This window comes from Podarcis muralis, chromosome 6, assembly GCF_964188315.1.
Source record: "Podarcis muralis chromosome 6, rPodMur119.hap1.1, whole genome shotgun sequence".
Taxonomy (NCBI): domain Eukaryota; kingdom Metazoa; phylum Chordata; class Lepidosauria; order Squamata; family Lacertidae; genus Podarcis; species Podarcis muralis.
The window spans coordinates 45,977,396-45,996,859 of record NC_135660.1 but is presented as its reverse complement, the minus strand read 5'-3'; the positions used below and the strand labels follow the sequence as shown (position 1 = coordinate 45,996,859).

Sequence of the window (19,464 nt, the reverse complement as noted above, 5' to 3'; positions counted from 1 at the left end):
GCAGTGTGTCCTTGAGCTGTGTTAATGTCTACTGCTTGCCTGGAAGGAGAAAAGTTTTTGTATGAATTAGCAGGAGAAGTGGCACTCTGGGCTCTTAAATTTCAGCAGCAGTGTGATGCAAAAATACGGTGCCCCCTGCCTTTTGTGGTCCATTCTAATGCGTTGTTTTGGCACCCTCTGCAGCATGGTGCCACTGTGACCGCACTGGTTAAAGGTAAAGTAAAGGGACCCCTGACCATTAGGTCCAGTCGTGGCTGACTCTGGGGTTGCGGCGCTCATCTCACTTTATCGGCCAAGGGAGCCGACGTACAGCTTCCGGGTCATGTGGCCAGCATGACTAAGCCACTTCTGGTGAACCAGAGCAGCGCACGGAAACACCATTCACCTTCCTGCCGGAGCAGTACCTATTTATCTACTTGCACTTTGACGTGCTTTTGAACTGCTAGGTTGGCAGGAGCAGGGACCGAGCAACGGGAGCTCACCCCGTTGCGGGGATTCGAATCACCGACCTTCTGATTGGCATGTCCTAGGCTCTGTGGTTTAACCCACAGCGCCACCCGCATCCCTCCCCACCCTAAAACCGCCTTTGTCAGTAATGGTCACTGAGCAGGGGACACACCTGCCCTCCTAGCAGAAGACTTTTCATTGGTACTCTTAGTTGATGAGTCAATTCATATTCCTGAATGTCTTAGTGTATGTTTACCCTTGCCAATACTTTCCTAGCAGCAGAATAGAATCAAGGATCTTCCCTCGTTCTATTCGCATTGACTTTGAGATAGATGAATCCACGTGCATGAATGAGCTCTCTTTTGCCCAACTGATAGGACATGAGGAAAAAAATAGAGGCAATTATGCAGCAGAGAGGAAAACAGAAAGAGACATTGTTATAAAGTAGGTTGTCCCGTAACCTCTTAACTTGAGCATAGGGTGCTCATTTTCTCCCTTTTAACATCACCCCTTGGGAATCAGTATGTTATAACATGTCACTAACAGAATTAGGAAAATAGCTTGACTGATGTGTTTGGAAATGCACAGTTTCCTCTCCCTACAGGGTAGAGGACATTTTCACTTGGTTGCAAATTTAATAAGATGCTGGGAAATGACAGATAGCATAAACGATGAGCTAACTATAGACTCAAGGGAGTTGTGGAGGAGGAAGAATCTTTTCAACTCAGCCTACCAACCATCATCTCAAGACAAGAATATGGATTTGTTTGTTGGCTGTTTCCAAAAGGAACTAGACAACAAAGTAGAGATGCTTCTGAAATTCCAATAACCCAAGTTCCTCCCAGTTTTCAGAAATTCCAAATTACATTGGTCTTATTTCTAAAGCCGAACGAATTATCTTAGGAATTAGTCAGTTTCTTGCTTCTGAATTCAGTACTGAGACCTATGCTGGCCCAATATGCCATATATTTAAGTTGCCTCTGTTCAGTTGTTTCATTTCTTCTCCTGTACATTTACAATATGCATATGCACTTTGGTAATGCATTTGAAAAAAAGGCAATCTTTATGTGAACATACATGTTGCATGTGTGTATAGCATCACAACAGAGCTGTCTTGATGTAACTGCACATCTTTCTCTTGGTGTTTTACCAGTGTGTAGGAGTAAATATATTTTGTTTGTTTGTTACAGTTATAACCCATCTTTCCTCCAAGAAGCTCAAGGTGGCATACAGAGTTCTCCTCCCCATATTATCTTCACAACAACCCTGTGAGGTACGCTAGGCTGAGAGTGAGTGACTGGCCCAAGGTCACCCAGTAAGCTTCATGGCTGAATGGGGATTTGAACCCTGAGTCCAACACTCTAACCACTACACTACTATGGCTCTCAGTGTGTGCATATGTATGTATCAATATCACGCTGCACAACATGATTCCCTTTTTACAATATTTTACCAATCAAAAGACACAGAGCAGTTCCAAAACAGGTCAGACTTCTTCCCAAATATATAGGAACCAGTACACAACCCTTCTGAGCATATCTTTTTTGGGGGGGAGGGCAGGATTTGGGATTAGAACAGTAGGATCAGAATTAAGGTGGGGGTGGAAACACTTCAAGTTATACAAATACAACACTAATTAAGGACAGTGACAATGTTGAGCATATGTTTAAATTAGAGTTGTCTATTAACATCATGATTTGGTTGGACCCCAATTTGGTGCACCAGAAAGCAATTCGCCTCAGACCAAGGTGCTTCATAAAATGTCCAATATGGTTTGAAGTCCATCAAAGTTTATTTTATTATCATCCCTACCCCATTCCCCCCCCCCCCCCAATTGTTTTCTGTTTTACAGAAGTGGATGAAATTTTCAGGCAGACTAGACTGCCCAGATAAATCACTCCATGTTATAAGCAAAATAGATTAACTTTCTGAGTTAAATCATTCCTTCTGATTGAAAGTTAGGACCTTTCAGCCACAACAGAGCTGTTCCTCCAGCATCTCTTCTAGTGTTTGTTTTGCCTATCCTCATCACCCCACATTTGTATTATGGCAATGTGGTAAGCTTAGATACGTTATTTTTGCTGTCAGGAGACACTTGTCTGGCTCACTGATGTGCTTGAGGGATCCCCTCTTGAACATGTGCCACCTTGTACAGATCCTCAGCCTCTGACAAACCCAAAATCCTTTTGAGGCACCCCACTTTGCCTCAGATTTTGGGATTTATAGCTGAAATTTCTCCTACTTAAAATGATGACACCAGAAATTGCTTAACTTTGGTTTGATGTTGCAGTGATTCTAAGAATGAGCGAAGAAACCATTTGGAATGAAGGCCATCAGTTTCAAAATGTGCGCTTTGTTACTGATCCTAGCTAGACCATCCATTATTATGCAGTTATAATATAATGGGAGGAAACTCACCAGTAAAATCTGTTCGGAGTAATCCGTTCATGCATAATCTGCCATCTTCTTCCAAAATCCATAGAGCTATAAAGCTGAAATACAGGAAATCCAATTAGTGAGTCCGTAACATGCAATAGAGTGGCACATGGCCACTGTTGATGAAACAAGTTTGATCCTCCTACCATAATAATAAATAAATAAAAACCTGTTTTGTATGGAGTCCCAGCATGAGGTTCTTGCTAGAGTTCTATGAAGAGAATCATTCACAATGTGCTCAAGTTCTGAATGTGCATTTTGAGGCCAGGCTGTTTTGTGCAAAGTGTTTCCATGGTGTGGAAACTGCACTTTGACCTTAGTTTCCCACCATCAGAATTCCATGAGATTTAACCTTTGTTACATGTCCTAGCCCTAGAGTTATGGTCCCTGGAAGGGGGGTGTCATATCTTAGTGGAGATGTGCCTCACCTGGGAGCTGAATTTCTCCATATCTGAGAAATATGAGACTGCAGAAGTAGATATGGGTTTTGTTACTCAAAGCGCACATAAAAAGGTAAAGGTACCCCTGCCCGTACGGGCCAGTCGTGTCCGACTCTGGGGTTGCGTGCTCATCTCGCTCAAGAGGCCGTGAGCCGGCGCCGTCCGATGACACTTCCGGGTCACGTGGCCAGCGTGACGAAGCTGCAGCTAGCGAGCCAGCACCAGCGCAGCACACGGAAACACCGTTTACCTTCCCGCTATAAAGCAGTACCTATTTATCTACTTGCACTTAAGGGTGCTTTCGAACTGCTGGGTGGGCAGGAGCTGGGACCGAACGACGGGAGCTCACCCCGCCACGGGGATTCGAACCGCCGACCATGCGATCGGCAAGTCCTAGGCACTGAGGTTTTACCCACAGCGCCACCTGCGTCCCTCTCAAAGCGCACATATATGGGCTTTAATGGATGTAATCACCCTCTTGTTAGACTTGTGTTAAACAATTCATTATTTTATCCATAACTGTATCTCCTGCTTTTCAGTATGAAACAACACCCGAAGAGAAGAAGGAAATCAAATACACATCAAAACAACCATACACAATAAAAATGATCAAATATAATAAAAAACAAACACAACAGGGACAATTCCAAAGGAGAGCAAACAGCCACATAGTGGGAAAACTAAACCTCTCAAAAGCCTGCAAAAACAAAAGCTTTTTCATAGCAGCTAGAAAGCCAGGGGTGATGGATCAGCTGATCATCCTACAGGGGAAGAACTCCAGAGCCTGGATGCAAAGGCTGGGCTGAACACCTCGTCTTCCAAACACCAAGCCTCCAATGGCAGGGAGAGGTGTACACGTTACCAGCTTAATGCATAGCTAGGGTGTTCTTTTTCTCAGTTCAGATGGAAGCTGGTTTGGGGAGGGGAAAAACATCACAAGCAGTATTTCTTAAGAAATGACAGGACAGATACTGATTGTGGCTAATGTTGTGTGGACGCTACCTTCCAAACCAGTGGTAGGAGCACTCTGAGTAAACACAAATATGTATGCAGCTGCAGAGGAATTAAGTTGTGTGTTTCTTGGTTTGTTTGGGGTTGGGGGGGGGGGGGGTTCTTTAGGATAGCCTAACTCCAGACCATGTTCAGTATCAAGAGCTCAACTTTGGTTACCTTCAGAAAAGCATTACAGTGGTACCTCTTCAGGTTACATACGCTTCAGGTTACAGACTCCGCTAACCCAGAAATAGTACCTCGGGTTAAGAACTTTGCTTCAGGATGAGAACAGAAATCATGCGGTGGCAACGGCGGGAGGCCCCATTAGCTAAAGTGGTGCTTCAGGTTAAGAACAGTTTCAGGTTAAGAATGGACCTCCGGAATGAATTACGTATGTAACCAGAGGTACCACTGTATTGGTGTGCTACAATACTTAATAGGTATGAAATAATGGGGGGGTGGCCTGCAATGTACATTTAAAGCAGTATCATGCCACTATGAATAACTATGGCTTCCCCCAAAGGATCCTGGGAACTGTAGTTTGTTAAGGGTGTTTAGGCATGTTAGGATATCCTTATGCCTTTCACATTCTCAGAATGACTTAACAATCAATCCCTCTTCCCAGGGAACTATGAAAACTGTAGCTCTGTGAAAGCTCTTAATAAGTGGCAGTTCCCAGGACGCTTTGGAGGAAGCCATGACTGTTAAAAGTGGTATGGTACTACTCTAAATGCATAGTGCAGATGGGGCTTCATTCCTGTACAGATCTACAGAACACTCGGTGCATCACTTGTAAGAATCCAGCAATATTTGTGGTACACGAATGATGTGGATTAGTGTTCTCGAGACTACCAGCATGAGTTTGAGCAGACTGCGTGAGGCAGTGGAAGACAGAAGTGCCTGGCGTGCTCTGGTCCATGGGGTCACGAAGAGTCGGACACGACTAAACGACTAAACAACAACAAGATATCACTTGGCAGCAACGTGTGACCAAACACAATGTCGCTTCTTTTCCACAGGCGACTGAATATCATCAAGCACAGTGGCTGCTATTTGGCTTCAGTTATTTTCATTTGGCTCACATAAGTACTTTAAAAAAGAAAAGAAAAGAAAAAAGTTTCTTAACAGCTGTAGATGTGGCCAGCTCAGAAGCAGTAAGCCCCTTTCATTGCAGTTAGTCATGTGCCCTACGGTTACTCGCTCAAAAGCATCCTTCTGCCTATCATTGCAGGAGCCAGACCAGCTGCTGAGCAGTCCCCCCCTCCTTCTTCATATTAGATCTCAGGCTGACTGATGGTAGACGAATTAAATTGAACTTGTAGCCTTTAGGCGGATTCAGATAAAGAGATAAGAAGGAGACTTTTCATTTGAGGGTGCTGGGCTTTTCTTCCATTCTTTCTACCAGTCCCCTTTGAATTTCTACTGAAATCAGATAATCAAGAGAAGCAGCAGTTACACTGCACAGATATTAAGGTTGGGTGGGGGGAGCAGGGAAGAAGGTCCCTTTAACCCCACTTTGTTTCATCGCAGCTTGACGACAATTAATCATGGATGCAAATATAAAGGTCAATTACACATTACTTAAAGAAAGCCAATAAACTAAAGGCTTCTGCAAGCATAAAAGCTGAGTGCACATGTGCCTTCTGTTCACCTTGCTTTCGGGGCCCAGAGGAGATGTCAAATGCAGCCAGGAGAAATATAGATGGCATTAGAAAGCCATTTGCTCTTGGAAGGTGTGCAGGGTGCAGGAATGAAAGCTGGTTCATTGTGAAGCCTGCTTGTAATTCTGAGACACAGCTTTCCCAGTTTCTTTCAAGAGGACATTACTAAAAATTCCATCCTCTCAATGACAGGATATGCTGATCTTAAACAGGTGTGTAGGTGCAGTGCCACACTGAGTGGCTGGTGTCAACACAGCTACAATAGCATGCTGTCACTTTCAAGTCTTTTATAGCAGCTTAGTACTATTTCTTATATGGGACGCGGGTGGCGCTGTGGGTAAAAGCCTCAGCACCTAGGGCTTGCTGATCGAAAGGTCGGCGGTTCGAATCCGCGTGGCGGGGTGCGCTCCCGTTGCTCGGTCCCAGCGCCTGCCAACCTAGCAGTTCGAAAGCACCTCCGGGTGCAAGTAGATAAATAGGGACCGCTTACTAGCGGGAAGGTAAACGGCGTTTCTGTGTGCGGCTCTGGCTTGCCAGATGCAGCTTGTCACGCTGGCCACGTGACCCGGAAGTGTCTCCGGACAGCGCTGGCCCCCGGCCTCTTGAGTGAGGTGGGCGCACAACCCCAGAGTCTGACAAGACTGGCCCGTACGGGCAGGGATACCTTTACCTTTACCTTTACCTTTACCTTTACTATTTCTTATGCATTGCTGAGACAAGCTCAGTGTGAACCTAGTTGTGGGCCCTTTCTACAATAGAGAGCAGGTTCATACAGTCTCAGTCCTTACACCTGCTGGAGTCCATATGTTGAAATAGGGGCTTAGGAACACAGAATCCAACAGATACCAGTTCGATCCATGCAGTTGTTACTTCTTGATTTTGAAAGACAGCAATAATGCATTTCAGACCTATGCACTCTTGATTCTGCACCCCTAGGCACAAGAGACATCCATAGTACAGAGATGAGTTGGATGTTCCACCAAGGATGTCTGGCAGGAAGGTATGTTCTCTGTTTCTTACTCATGTAGGCTCATCTGAGCAGGGCTCTATGTCACTGATTATGTCAGTGATTATGTCAGGGAACTTTTGGCCCTCCCGATATTGTTGGACCATAAACTCCCACCATGCTTGACCATGGGCCATGCTCACTAGGTCTCATAGGAATTGAAACCCAACAGCATCAGGAGGGCCACAGGCTATATATGATGGTTGAAATGTCATTTGGAGGATGGCACATTGGTGGGTTTTCCTATAGGGCCACCAGTGTTGTGTTTCTTTTCTGTGTTGCAAACAATGCTGTGCACCATCACACAGTGACTTAACTTGCAAATGGTGGCTGTTGTTAGGGAAGAAACTTCAACCCATTACACCATGTTTGTTCATCATGGCAGTCATGTTGTTGCAGTGCTATAGGTTGCAACACTGTATGGATGCAGCAGTTGCTGCATTCCATCCTCACTATTTCATTCATGATCATTCTTTAGCTACCTAAAGAATCAGTCTGCTGGGAATGGCAAAGAGCAAATTCTCTCTCTCTCTCTCTCTCTCTCTCTCACACACACACACATATCCCAAGCAGGTACTGCAGTTGAATAAAATCACAGCAATTCCATGGATTTAGATTATGAATTGATAGCTGTAGTTCTAATGTGAGAAATATCATCTGCCCCTGTATCCCTTGGATAGTATTTTTTCAAAACGGGTGATTCTCAGGTCACTTATTCCAGAGTGAGAAATACAGAGTAGGTGAAACATCACTGGTTTAAAAAAAAAATTAAAGAAGCTTCCAAAATGTAGAGCTACTTTTCAAATGTAGCTATGGATCCAGATTGCAAATATTTATACCAAAGAAGTCTTCTATGCATCTTCAAAGCTTGCTTGATTTATTTTCAAATTACTACTGGTCTCTTGTTTGTCATGCTGTACTACCAACAAAGCTGTTACACCTGGTTTTACAATGATGATAGTAAGAGTCATTTTTTATTTTCCTTGTCTGCATTAACTCCATATCCTTAAGCTTCCATCCCACTATGTGATATCAAGCTAATTGCTCAGCCTTAGTTTTCTAGAGAATATCAGCCAAAACTGGGGGCACGTGAACTTAGTTTTTCATCACCCACCATGGATTTGGAGGGAAGTCAAATTATATAAATGATAAATGAGTTGTTAACTTCAAATTTCCCATGCCCAGATGTTTGTGCATGTTTCAAGCTGATAACTATGGTCTGTGAGACTTGATTGTGTTCCAGATTGGCAGTGGGTCAAAAAAATGTTTAAAGTAGATTCTTCCCAGGTACAGTGGTACCTCAGGTTAAGAACTTACTTCATTCCGGAGGTCTGTTCTTAACCTGAAACTGTTCTTAACCTGAAGCACCACTTTAGCTAATGGGGCCTCCTACTGATGCTGCGCCGCCGCTGCTCGATTTCTGTTCTCATCCTGAAGCAAAATTCTCAACCCAAGGTACTATTTCTGGGTTAGTGGAGTCTGTAACCTGAAGCGTCTGTAACCTGAAGTGTATGTAACCCGAGGTACCACTGTATTTACTAAAATTCCCTAATATGGATGGTATTTCACTGACAACCACATTCTGTTCCTCCAAAAATGAAACTCCCATCAAGCAAACATCAGAGTGAGAGCCAGTGAAAGAGTGAGAAGCTAGGCTGAGCCATTCAGGAAATCTTAGAAGGCATCACCCACTCTCAGTTCCACATCTAATCCCACTTCATATGTTTTTTCCCATCTAAAGTTGTTGTCAGGACCTCATCAACTCAGGTTTGCTCTGTGGTTACCACATTTGCAACTGGAGTAGTAACAACAACAACAACAACAACAACAACAACAACAACAACAATTATATGTCACCCACTCTGGGCAGCTTCCAACAAATTAAAGCACAGTAAGACATAAAACTTTAAAAACTTCCCTGTCTTCAGATGTCTTCTAAAAGTCAGATAGTTGTTTATTTCCTTGACTTCTAATGGGAGGCCATTCCACAGGGCAGGCACGACCACTGAGAAGGCAGGCCCTTTGCCTGGTTCCCTGTAACCTCTCAATGAGGGAACCTCCAGAAGGCCCTCAGAGCTAGATCTCAGTGTCTGGACTGAATGATGCGGGTAGAGACGCTCCTTCAGGTATGCAGGGCCAAAGCCTTTTAAGGCATTAAAGGTCTGCCCCAACATTTTGAACTGTGCTCACAAACATACTTGGAAGCCATGCCTCCTGTCCATCATTGCACTGACCTTTCTCGGTGGGCTGAGGGGCAGCTCACAACATTGTACTGGCTGCTTTAGCTTCTTCCTTCCCTATGCAGGTGCCCCCTCTCCCCTGAAAAATGTTGCCCTCCCCTTCATATACACCACAATACCACACAATGTTGTGTGGGAAGAAGTCCAAGAGCATTGCATTACCCATTTGCTTAGGCAGTGTGGGGAAACTTCACCGTGCTGCAAGAAGCCTTTCTGATATCCTTACAGCACCAGAAGACAGGGAGTGCCGCCACGTTGCCTAGGCAACCAGGTGACTTCTGTATTTGCCTCTTCTGTGTCATTTGGAAAGATGGTTAGGGTTTCTTGGTTACCTAGGCAATGTGGTGGTGTTTCCCTGCTTTCCTCTGAAGTTGTGAAGAAAGCCTCAGCAGAGGGCTGGACGACAGGGATGTGCTGGAAGATGGGGCTGTGTCCCCAAAGTCCCTGAGGTAGAGAACTTGTGGCCCTTCAGAAATGGACTGCAACTTCCATCATCCCTGATTATCGGCTGCGCTAGTTAGAGAGCTGGTTTTCTAGGCTTAGAAATACAGAAAAGTTCATTTCCCCTTCTTTTTGCCAACAGGTGAATTTTGTCGATTTTCCTATGACACTCCTGAAATATCAGCTAAAGCAAGGGCAGAGTTTCATGATCTGCAAACAAGGCTGTGAAGTTAGGGGATTATTTCCACTCAATCTTATAAAACCTCTTAGTCTCATCTACAACTTAATTTTCTGGGTACAGTGATGGTTTCACGTTTGCTACATATACAAGCACATTAGCTGGACACATACAGTGTTGCTTTCATTCCCTGCCCATAACTTTCCCATAGGCCACAATTGGAATCTATCTGCATATTTTAAAACCTTTATCCACTAACATGCAAGCATTTCCTAATTTTATTGCCTGGATTCTATAGTTGAAAGGTGGATTCTGTGGTGTATAAAGCAATCATTATCAGCAACATGAAGATTTTTAGATCCCCTGTCAATGCATGTTTAATTCATTTTTCCTTTCAGTCTAATCAGCACATGGGAAGGGAGTGAAATAGCTCAGCAAAGTAACTAAGCATTTGATCTTCCTCTCCACATGACTCTGTCTCTTCCCCAACTATCTCCTTCCCAGTTAAAAACACCATATGGCCGTGTCTGCCACAGGGGGCACTGGTGATTTTAATCAGTTCCATCAACTCTCCGAGCAGGTTTGATGGGGCAAAGCTGTTGTGAACCAGCATGCCAAAAAAATACATTCCTTCCATCTAATACAGGAAAGACCAATATTCCCCTTGGGGCACTCAAACACTGTCCTTCATTTGCCTTGCTCCAATTGCTCATAAAGTGTTTAAACATCATAAAATCTCTTTAGCATCAACAGAAAAGGAAATAGAAGCCATACTTCTAAAGCAAAGATAATTTTGTTTTCCTTCAAATGCCCCGTTGTGCGATGCATTCTTTTCATTTAAGCCTGACCAATTCTGAGGTGCATTTGCTAGCCATTGCAGAGGACGGTAAGTCATCTTCAGTTTTGCCTAAGTGCAAAATTTCTAAGCTCACCTATTACCCAGAGATAGGAAGCCTAAACACCTTGCTTCTTCCCAAACTGTGGTGGGAAGCCTCTGTTCTGTGGGCTTTATAAGACCCACCAGGTCTCGCCATTTGGCCCGCAAGACCATTTTTACCAAGCCATACCCACCTACCCTTCAATTAAGATCTCTGCAAGATCTGGTTCAACTGAAAGCGGCTTACAAATGCCACCAGTCAGCTGATTGATGGCACCTGCAAAGCTCTGTGTAAGGGGCTTTGCAAGACCTGGCAACCAGCTGATTGTAGGGTCCTGAAAAGTCCCTTGCAAAGCACTCTGCTAGATTCATCTATCAGCTGGTTGTCAATTTTTGTGGAGCTTTTTGAAGGATGTTTTGGAGGCTATGCATTTGTCTGCACAGTTTAACTTCAAGCCATGTGGGCAACAACAACAACAACAACAACAACAACAACAACAACAACATTATTTATATGTTGCCCATCTGACTAGGTTGCCCCAGCCACTGTGGATGGCTTCCAGCAAATTATAAAACCATAGAGGTAGACATGCTTCTGAGTACCAGTTACTGGGGAGCACAAATGAGAAAGGCTAATATGTCCTGTTTTGGGGCTTCCCCGGTGGGATCTGGTTGGGCATTGTGGAAATAGGATGTTTAGCTAGATAGACCTTGGAAAAGATCCAGCAGGGTTCTTTTTATGTTCATTTGGATGTTGTTGGCCCACACTGTATTACTTACAATAAATGCACATGTTGCTATACATGGCCCTCCATGTTGTTGTTGTTGTTGTTTAGCCGTTTACTCATGTCTGACTCTTCGTGACCCCATGGACCAGAGCACGCCAGGCACCTCTGTCCCCCACCGTCTCCCGCAGTTTGGCCATACTCCTGCTGGTAGCTTCGAGAACACTGTCCAACCATCTCGTCCTCTGTCGTCCCCTTCTCCTTGTGCCCTCCATCTTTCCCAACATCAGGGTCTTTTCCAGGGAGTCTTCTCTTCTCATGAGGTGACCAAAGTATTGGAGCCTCAGCTTCAGGATCTGTCCTTCCAGTGAACACTCAGGGCTGATTTCCTTAAGAATGGATAGGTTTGATCTGCTTGCAGTCCATGGGACTCTCAAGAGTCTCCTCCAGCACCATAATTCAAAAGCATCAATTCTTCGGCGATCAGCCTTCTTTATGGTCCAGCTTTCACTACCATACATCACTACTGGGAAAACCATATTCTCCCTCAACTAGTCCACTCTGCATTACTGAATTGGAGCAAGAGAGCATTAGTCTGGTTGGCTTGGCAGCAGATATGTGTTTCCTCTTCCCCACCGTCTCACCACTCTCTTGTGAACACTCTTCCAAGGGCAAAAGAAGGTAAAGTGGGGGAGTGTATTTCATGGGGACACACATATACACTGCCATCTCACCAGTTTTGGAGGCTGGTGCCCCCAGGGGAGGCTGGTGCATTAGGACAAATGAGGCACTGACCCACATTCAGTCTGCCCCCAGCAGTCCAGAGGGTAACACTGCCTGTCAGCTTCCTCCTCAGTGTTGCGCTTGTAAAACTCAGGAAGGAGGAGGGTGATAAAACTATAATTAGCTGGCTCTGGCTCCCCCTGCTGTTGGTCTTCCTGCCTTCTGCCCTACCAGTCCTGATGGGCACTAGGCACCACTGAATACTGCTATAAGTGTACAAATTTGGTATATTTATTTTGTTGAAAGTTATCAGCTGGGGAAATCATAATAATTTATCATGTAACAGCACTGCATGTGTGGCAGTTATTTTTATTTTGCAACAAGGGAGAAATAAAATACCAACTCACTAATATACAGCAAGCGAGTCACAATGCATTCTTACAGGAAACACCTTAATTACTGCAGCATATGGAAATCTTGGGATTCTTTACAGAGCACCAGAGTGAGGAATTTCTCTGTGACCAGGGAAAGGATTAATACAGCAGATTAGGACTCGTCAGTATGTGTATGAAGCAGGTGTCTCCTTTCCATCACTGTCCCCCCCGCAAGCTTTGCCAAAAATCAAATAAACAGAGACTTTGCAAATGAACAAAATGAAAAATGTAACTCCGCAAATGCCAGAACAATTTGGCTTGACAGCTGTAACAGTAACTATTACAGTGCTGGAAAATTATTGGCAGGAAGGGGGGAAAATCACCAATTGCAAGGCTAGCATGTTTGCAGGGATTCCCTCAGGAATCCTTTTTATATTCTCATTTTATGAGCAGAAGACACCAGTACTTTATTTCCTTCATTGGCTCCCAGTCCACTTCTAGGCTTAATTTGGAATGTTGGTTTTTACCTATCAAGTTCTTCACAGCTTCCGACCTAGGTACCCAAAGCAACATCTATTCTATATGTCAGCATAGGGATTTAAAATTGTTTTTAGTGGCTTTTTCACCCAGAGAACCCTGATTATGGCCCACACAATAAATAAAACTTGAATTTCTCCACAAATAACCTCTGCAATTATACAAAGAGGCTGTTGGAAGCCATTGGAAGCACTTCCAGCCTGCCCTTATTTCCCACCATGCCTTTCCCTCTATGCCTTTATCCTAAGGCAGCAGTTTCACGCACAGCTTGACCTGGTCTACACATGCAGCCAAATGAGGTCAGGCTGAGAAGAAGGACTCCTGAGGTAGTAGAGCAGACATTGGGTTGCATTCGATTAACTTTTACTCAAAGTACACCATAGAAATTAATAATAATAGGCATAAGTTTGTCATGGCCAATAATTTTAATAGTAAGAAGCTTACTCTGAGTAAAAGTTAGTTCAATACTATCCATTATCACTTCAGATTTCAGGTGAAGGACCTAATTTCAGAATATTGACCTAATTTTAAAAACACCAGAATGAAAAACACCTCCCTGCATGTTGATAGCAAGGGATGGGCTTGAATTCAAGCTTTTCCCTATCGCATCGTAAGTTTGAGGTGCAAGTTTATCCTTGTTTGTTTTATCCATTAATTCAATCCATGTTTACTTTAGATCTACATTTAGATCTACATTATGAAGACTATTATATCGTCAAAAGAAAGCACACCTCCAACATCAAGGACTACCGGGGGGGGGGGGGATACAGCAGAGATTGGCCATGTCTAATAGTGTTAGCCTGCAACATATCAACCCAATACTCCCCATTCTCTCATTCTTCAAGTGCCTCTACAGACATGTTGTCTGACGTGTCAGTGCAAATTTGTGTTTAAAGGCCTTTGGACAATGAAGATCTCACAAGAGTCCAGACCCCCCCCCCCTTCTACCTTCTTACCCCTGATCAATTTCCACTATGCCTCTGAGAATTATCCCAATTTGGTCATATTCTGCCTATCCATATGCATGAGAAAAGGTTAAAAGAAAAAGAGACAAAAAAAACCCACCAGCCTCAGCACTGAGGCTGAATTGTGAGACATGGTGTCTATTTCCAATGCTAATTCACTGCTACAAAGAACAGCATGGCTTTAAGCTCTGTGAAACTGCATGGTCACTTTCTTGGCGATGATTTTGGTGCCGGCATTCTTGCTGGGCAGAAGACTAGACTACATGGCCCATGAGGTTCCTTTCACCTTTATGAATCTGGCAGCCTCCAAAGGTCGAGCTGCGACCATACCTAACAATTTGAACAAGAAGAAAAGAGAGAGAGGCTTCTGCAGATGTGACCTTTGCTGTTGCTAGCTTCATAGATTTTGAGGGATTGTTATCTCTGCATAAGTGATGTGTGCCGAGTCAGATTAGCTCAATGGGGCCTCGACATATCCCCTAGCAAGCTGGCTGCATTACAGAAGACTTGATGCTACAATCAGAACATGCCATTTGTTTTGTTTTGGGGGATGATACAACATCTTCTCTAGCTCCTTTCCTAACAATGCCTTGATTTATGATAGCTGCAGATATGGCCTAATGACCAAACTGGTTCACAGTGAAGTTTCCTGCATACCTCATTGGTTTTCTTGATTTTTCGGTGGATCCAAACCACATCTGCTCCACTGGATAGCTGCTTACCTTAGACTAATTTTTTGTCCTAAATGGCAATATCACAGCTAAAGGTGACAACAACATCCTTCACTTCTGCCGTCAAAACTGCTTAACAGTAGGCATTATATTAAAGCAAGTTCCAAAATTAAGCATGATGCTCAAAGAAATATGAACAAAGAGGGGGAGAAGAGAAAAAGAAATGGCAGCATCAACCTGTCCCTACGTACTGAATGCTATGGAACTCTTTAGGCTTAAGAGTGCATAAATAGGCCTAGGATTGCAGCCAGAATTAGAATTTCAACTATATACAGCGAATAAGATTTCTAAAATTGTTTCTGAAGTACATCTATCTTCAAGGCTTTGAAAAATAAATGTACTGTTGAAATCATGGGGTGGGAGGAAGAGTCCCTGTGGTGAGGCTAGTCAGGTAGCACATAGTAATGACAGGTGGAACATCTTTTGAAGGCAAATATCGCCATCTTCTGGACATTTCAAATAAATCCAGTCAGGCCTGATGTCTGGTCCCTTGGCAACCAACCACTGGAAAGCAACAAAACCACGTTTTACTACAGAAAAACCTCTGTTTTCAATGGGCGTGAGCCTGGGCAGCTGCTTCCTCCAGAAGTCTGGAGGCCTCCCAGGTGGTGTAGGAAGTCAGCATGCTGGGGACGCGACTTTCAGTGTCACACACATGACGTAGAATGGTTGGTAAAAAGAAAAAGGTTTCAAGTATCTTCCATGTAGCTGGGAAACTACAGAGGTCCTAGCTTTCTGTGCAAACCCATGCTCTGTTCCTCCCTGCAAGAGATTAACTGTATGGCTTCACAATTAGGTGGCTTCTTGCATTACCCAGAAGTTGCAAAAGCATAACAGCACCAATATACTGGCTTTTGATGCTTCTGGCATAATGCCTGAAGAGGAGAGTTCACATGTCTCCTGAAAAGAAATGTGCAAGCGTACTGCTTCTCATATTTCACTGTGGTGATGTAGACGTTTCTTCTTTGGACATTACTGTGGGGGGGGTGCAAACTGCAGGTGTACAAGTCATGCACACCCATTTGGTTCTGCTTCCTGACAACAAAAGCTTGCCACAGATGAAGACTTCACCTTATGGATTCAGAAGATAAATGTTACCACAGAAGACAGTCCATCAAGTGCTAGGTATTTTCATCACATGGGAGTTTGTCTTTAGTGTGGACACTCAGAAAAGGGGACATTGTATTTAGAAGTGCCTTCCTGTTTTGAGAGCTAGGAGAAAAGAGTACATTAACTGACACCACTCCTCTCCTGAACACTTGCAACATAAAATGATGGAAGAGATGAAGGAGGAGAACTTTAGACAGGTGAGCACTAGCAAGCTGCAACCAATTTAAAGTGACAAAGAGGCAGTGATGTAGGTGGAGCATCGGAATGACATGATCAGAAGACAACTAGAGGAGACAGAGTTAATTGATTCTGCATGTATACTGTAAACCTGTGATGTTATTCTTTTCATTGCTCAGTACTGGGTCACATATTGCGCTGTGTTAACAGGCTCTGTTATAAGCCCATCTTATTACATACCTTTAATTGTTTTACCTTCATCTTTTAGATTTTGTTTTCCCCTCTTCAGTGTTTATTTGGTTGTTATGATCTAATTAAAAATATTACCGCTCCTTGCCTTTCCTTAAGCATGAATTGGTTGTCATTTTCAAATATGCATGTACCTCTTCTCTACTAGAACAAAGTAGTAAGATATCTGTCCAGTACATTTGTGTTATCCTCTTCTTCCATTGTCTCCCAAGACAGACGGATGCCAACCAACGTAAATGTATTTCATTGTCCAATGACGCTGAAGGCAGTTTCAATTTGCACCTAATTGTTTATTAAGCAACCTTGCTTTCCCCACAACATGACTCCCCTGGGGGACTGTTACATTCAATGATTCATCTTGCCCTTCTTGATTACAAGAGTCCCCAAAGGGAATTGATCAGCAGATTTCAAAATCCTAGCACCTAGTCAAGTTGGTGCCTGGAGCAAGGGCAAAAGCTACCCAAACTGCCCACAGTCAGCAGGAAAGACAAAGCCCAGCAGAGTCAGCAGCTGAGCTGAGCAGATGCTGAAGGTGACAGAAGTCAGAGTGCCGCAAGAAAAATGTTGGATTCTGTACTGTTGTCAAGTCAAGAAATGTGGGGTCCTAAGCAGGAGATAGACCAAACAGTGAAGTTGCAGGGGATTCTTCCTTTCTGCTCTGTTCTAACTGTTTAACCTGAAATTCAGCCCTGCTGCCCAATGGGAGCAAATGTATTTAGTCACTCAAATAATTTACAATACCATTCAAAAAGATAATGGTGGTGTATAGAATAGAGAGATATAAAAATATAACTGTTGAGTTAAAATGACTGGAATGCATTAAATCAATTGGTAAAATCGAAAAGAACAATAGCCAGTAATGTATTAAGTGAAAAGTTCATGGGATGCCACTGCACTCAGCTTCTGACACTCACTGCTGTTCTTCACGGAGCCTTCCTGCTCCAAAATGGAAGCACTTTGGGTGCAGGTCAGGAACGGATTCAGCAAAGCTACTTCAGCTGTGTCACTGTGAATCCTTGTGGGCACCATGGAAGCTGGAGAATGTCAGCAGCCTAATTCACACAAAATGTGGGAATAACCCAGGCGACATCTTCGGCAGCAGGTGAAGAGGTGGCATATGTCTCGTGTGGATCTCAGTGGGATCCCACCACCTGAGGCAGTCACTTCAGTCACTTATCAGGGAAACAGAAGGTAGAAACTTAAAACAGCACCAAACTGCACGTTTGAAGTCAAGAAGGGAGGAATGGCAACTGAGTGCTGCTCTTCAAGCAGAATCAAATTATTTAGACACTCAAAATTACAGATAAATGTGAAGATTATCACAGCCTTCCTGAATATTTTTTTATTGGACTTCAAACTGTTTCTCTTTTGAGACTAATAAATATCAAATGTACAATTTGAGATTGTGCTATAACCTGAAACATCCTCCTACTTATTGCCTTGCCTCTTCCAACCACCCTGTCCACCAACATTGCATGCTTTGCAGATGAAGGAAAGAAAAGTAGCGTAGACTGGCGATTGGCTTGTTCCCTTTCCCCCCTGGTGAAAGGAAGTCAACATCAAACCTATAATAATAGTGCAACCATATTTGCCGAAATGACCAAAATAACCAAAAACTAAAATAAACAGAAGTGCTGCTTGCATAGTTGGAAGTGGAGATACTATATATACCTAGAGTGATTTATTCTAGGTAGACTTGTCCATTTCAAGGGGTTGGGGGAAACCTATTGAGATTTGGTTCCAGGAAAAAGAATTCATTAGTCTTATTCTGGTTTCACAGTCAGTTTCTTTTGTTTGCAAAGGCAAATCATGTATTCAGAGTTCAGTGTTTTGCTAGGGCAGAATGCATCGTGGCGCTTCTCAAAATAAGCGGGCTGCTGCTGCATAATTAAATTCCTCATCTTCCTTTAAAACTACCAGTATTAACATAATCGGGATGATAAATGCAGAGTCATACTTCTCCTTGTCGACATTCACACTTTCCATGTTTCAGATGGAAACCATTGTGACATTTGACTTTATAAAAATGACCTGGCGTAGCAACTCCACTTAATTAAAACATTTAAAAAGTTGTTTTTCTTACATGCAATGAGTGATGCATTGCACTGCAATGGAATGTGCAGCGGTACAAATATTTTACAGTCCTAACAATTAAGGCTTTATTCCACTTGCAGCAGTTGACAACACAAGTGTCCCAGACTTGATTCAGACAGTATCTGCACTAAAAGGGAACCAGTTGAAGGAAAGGGTGCTCCTTTGCTAATGAGTTTGGTAATCAAGGCATCTATTTTCATTTCAAATTGGCTAGATTGGGGGAAATTGCGAGACTAAATGACTAGAGCTAATTAGGATTATAAAAATATTCATCACGCTGAAGAATTAACACTGGGTCTTGATTTTCTAGTATTTGCATACGGCTGCTCTTTAAGGAAGGGTGGGGGAAACGGCACTGATAAATTGTCTTCTCTTTAATGAATTGAGCAAACACTATTTCTGTTTTAGCCATCCTTTCATTTAAAGGCACTGTTACATATTCATGATTTGTAAATGAAGCTAAGTGATTCCGATTCCTTGCATGATTACCATATTCAAGAAATTGCTTCCCCAAGTTGCTGTTAAATACTCTTGAACTTGGGATTTTCTTTTTCAACAGCAAATATTTTTGCATAACTGCCCTATTAAACATGCTGTGGTAAACCCTGCCAGCTTGAAAGATATGGTATCCAGTAACGTAGTCACAAAACCATTTATAGGTAAGATCAAGCAGCTAGCGATCCTTAGAGGCTGACTGCCATATTTGTATTTTTTTTGCTCTGCCACAGACATCACCTAATGTTGACAGGCCATTTAACATTTCACTGTCTTTCTAATTCATTTTGTTATCATCTTTGTTGCAATGGTACATTCGATCTTTGATGTATAACCATTGGCTATACTTACACTTTCCGTAATGATTCACATAGCTGCATTTTACAGGCCGGTCATATATTCATTTGTTACTTCAATTTCTATACTGCCCTCCATCCCATAGGATCCCAAGGTAGTGCTACACAAGATAGAATTATGCATAATAATGCAGTGGTGTAGCACGGTGGGCTGGGGGGGGGGACATTGCCACAGGCACAGATTTGGGAGGTGAAAGCCATCGTGAACC

At 43.2% G+C, this 19,464-nt stretch overlaps 1 protein-coding gene across 1 annotated transcript in view; it reads right to left on the bottom strand.

Moving 5' to 3' along the window:
- SORCS3 (sortilin related VPS10 domain containing receptor 3) overlaps positions 1–19,464 on the bottom strand; it is a 410,327-nt gene that overhangs the window by 158,300 nt on the left and 232,563 nt on the right. The window contains exon 5 of the mRNA XM_028730338.2: positions 2,866–2,939. Coding sequence (XP_028586171.2) covers positions 2,866–2,939 — 74 coding nt within the window. The remainder of the gene's footprint in view (positions 1–2,865; positions 2,940–19,464) is intronic.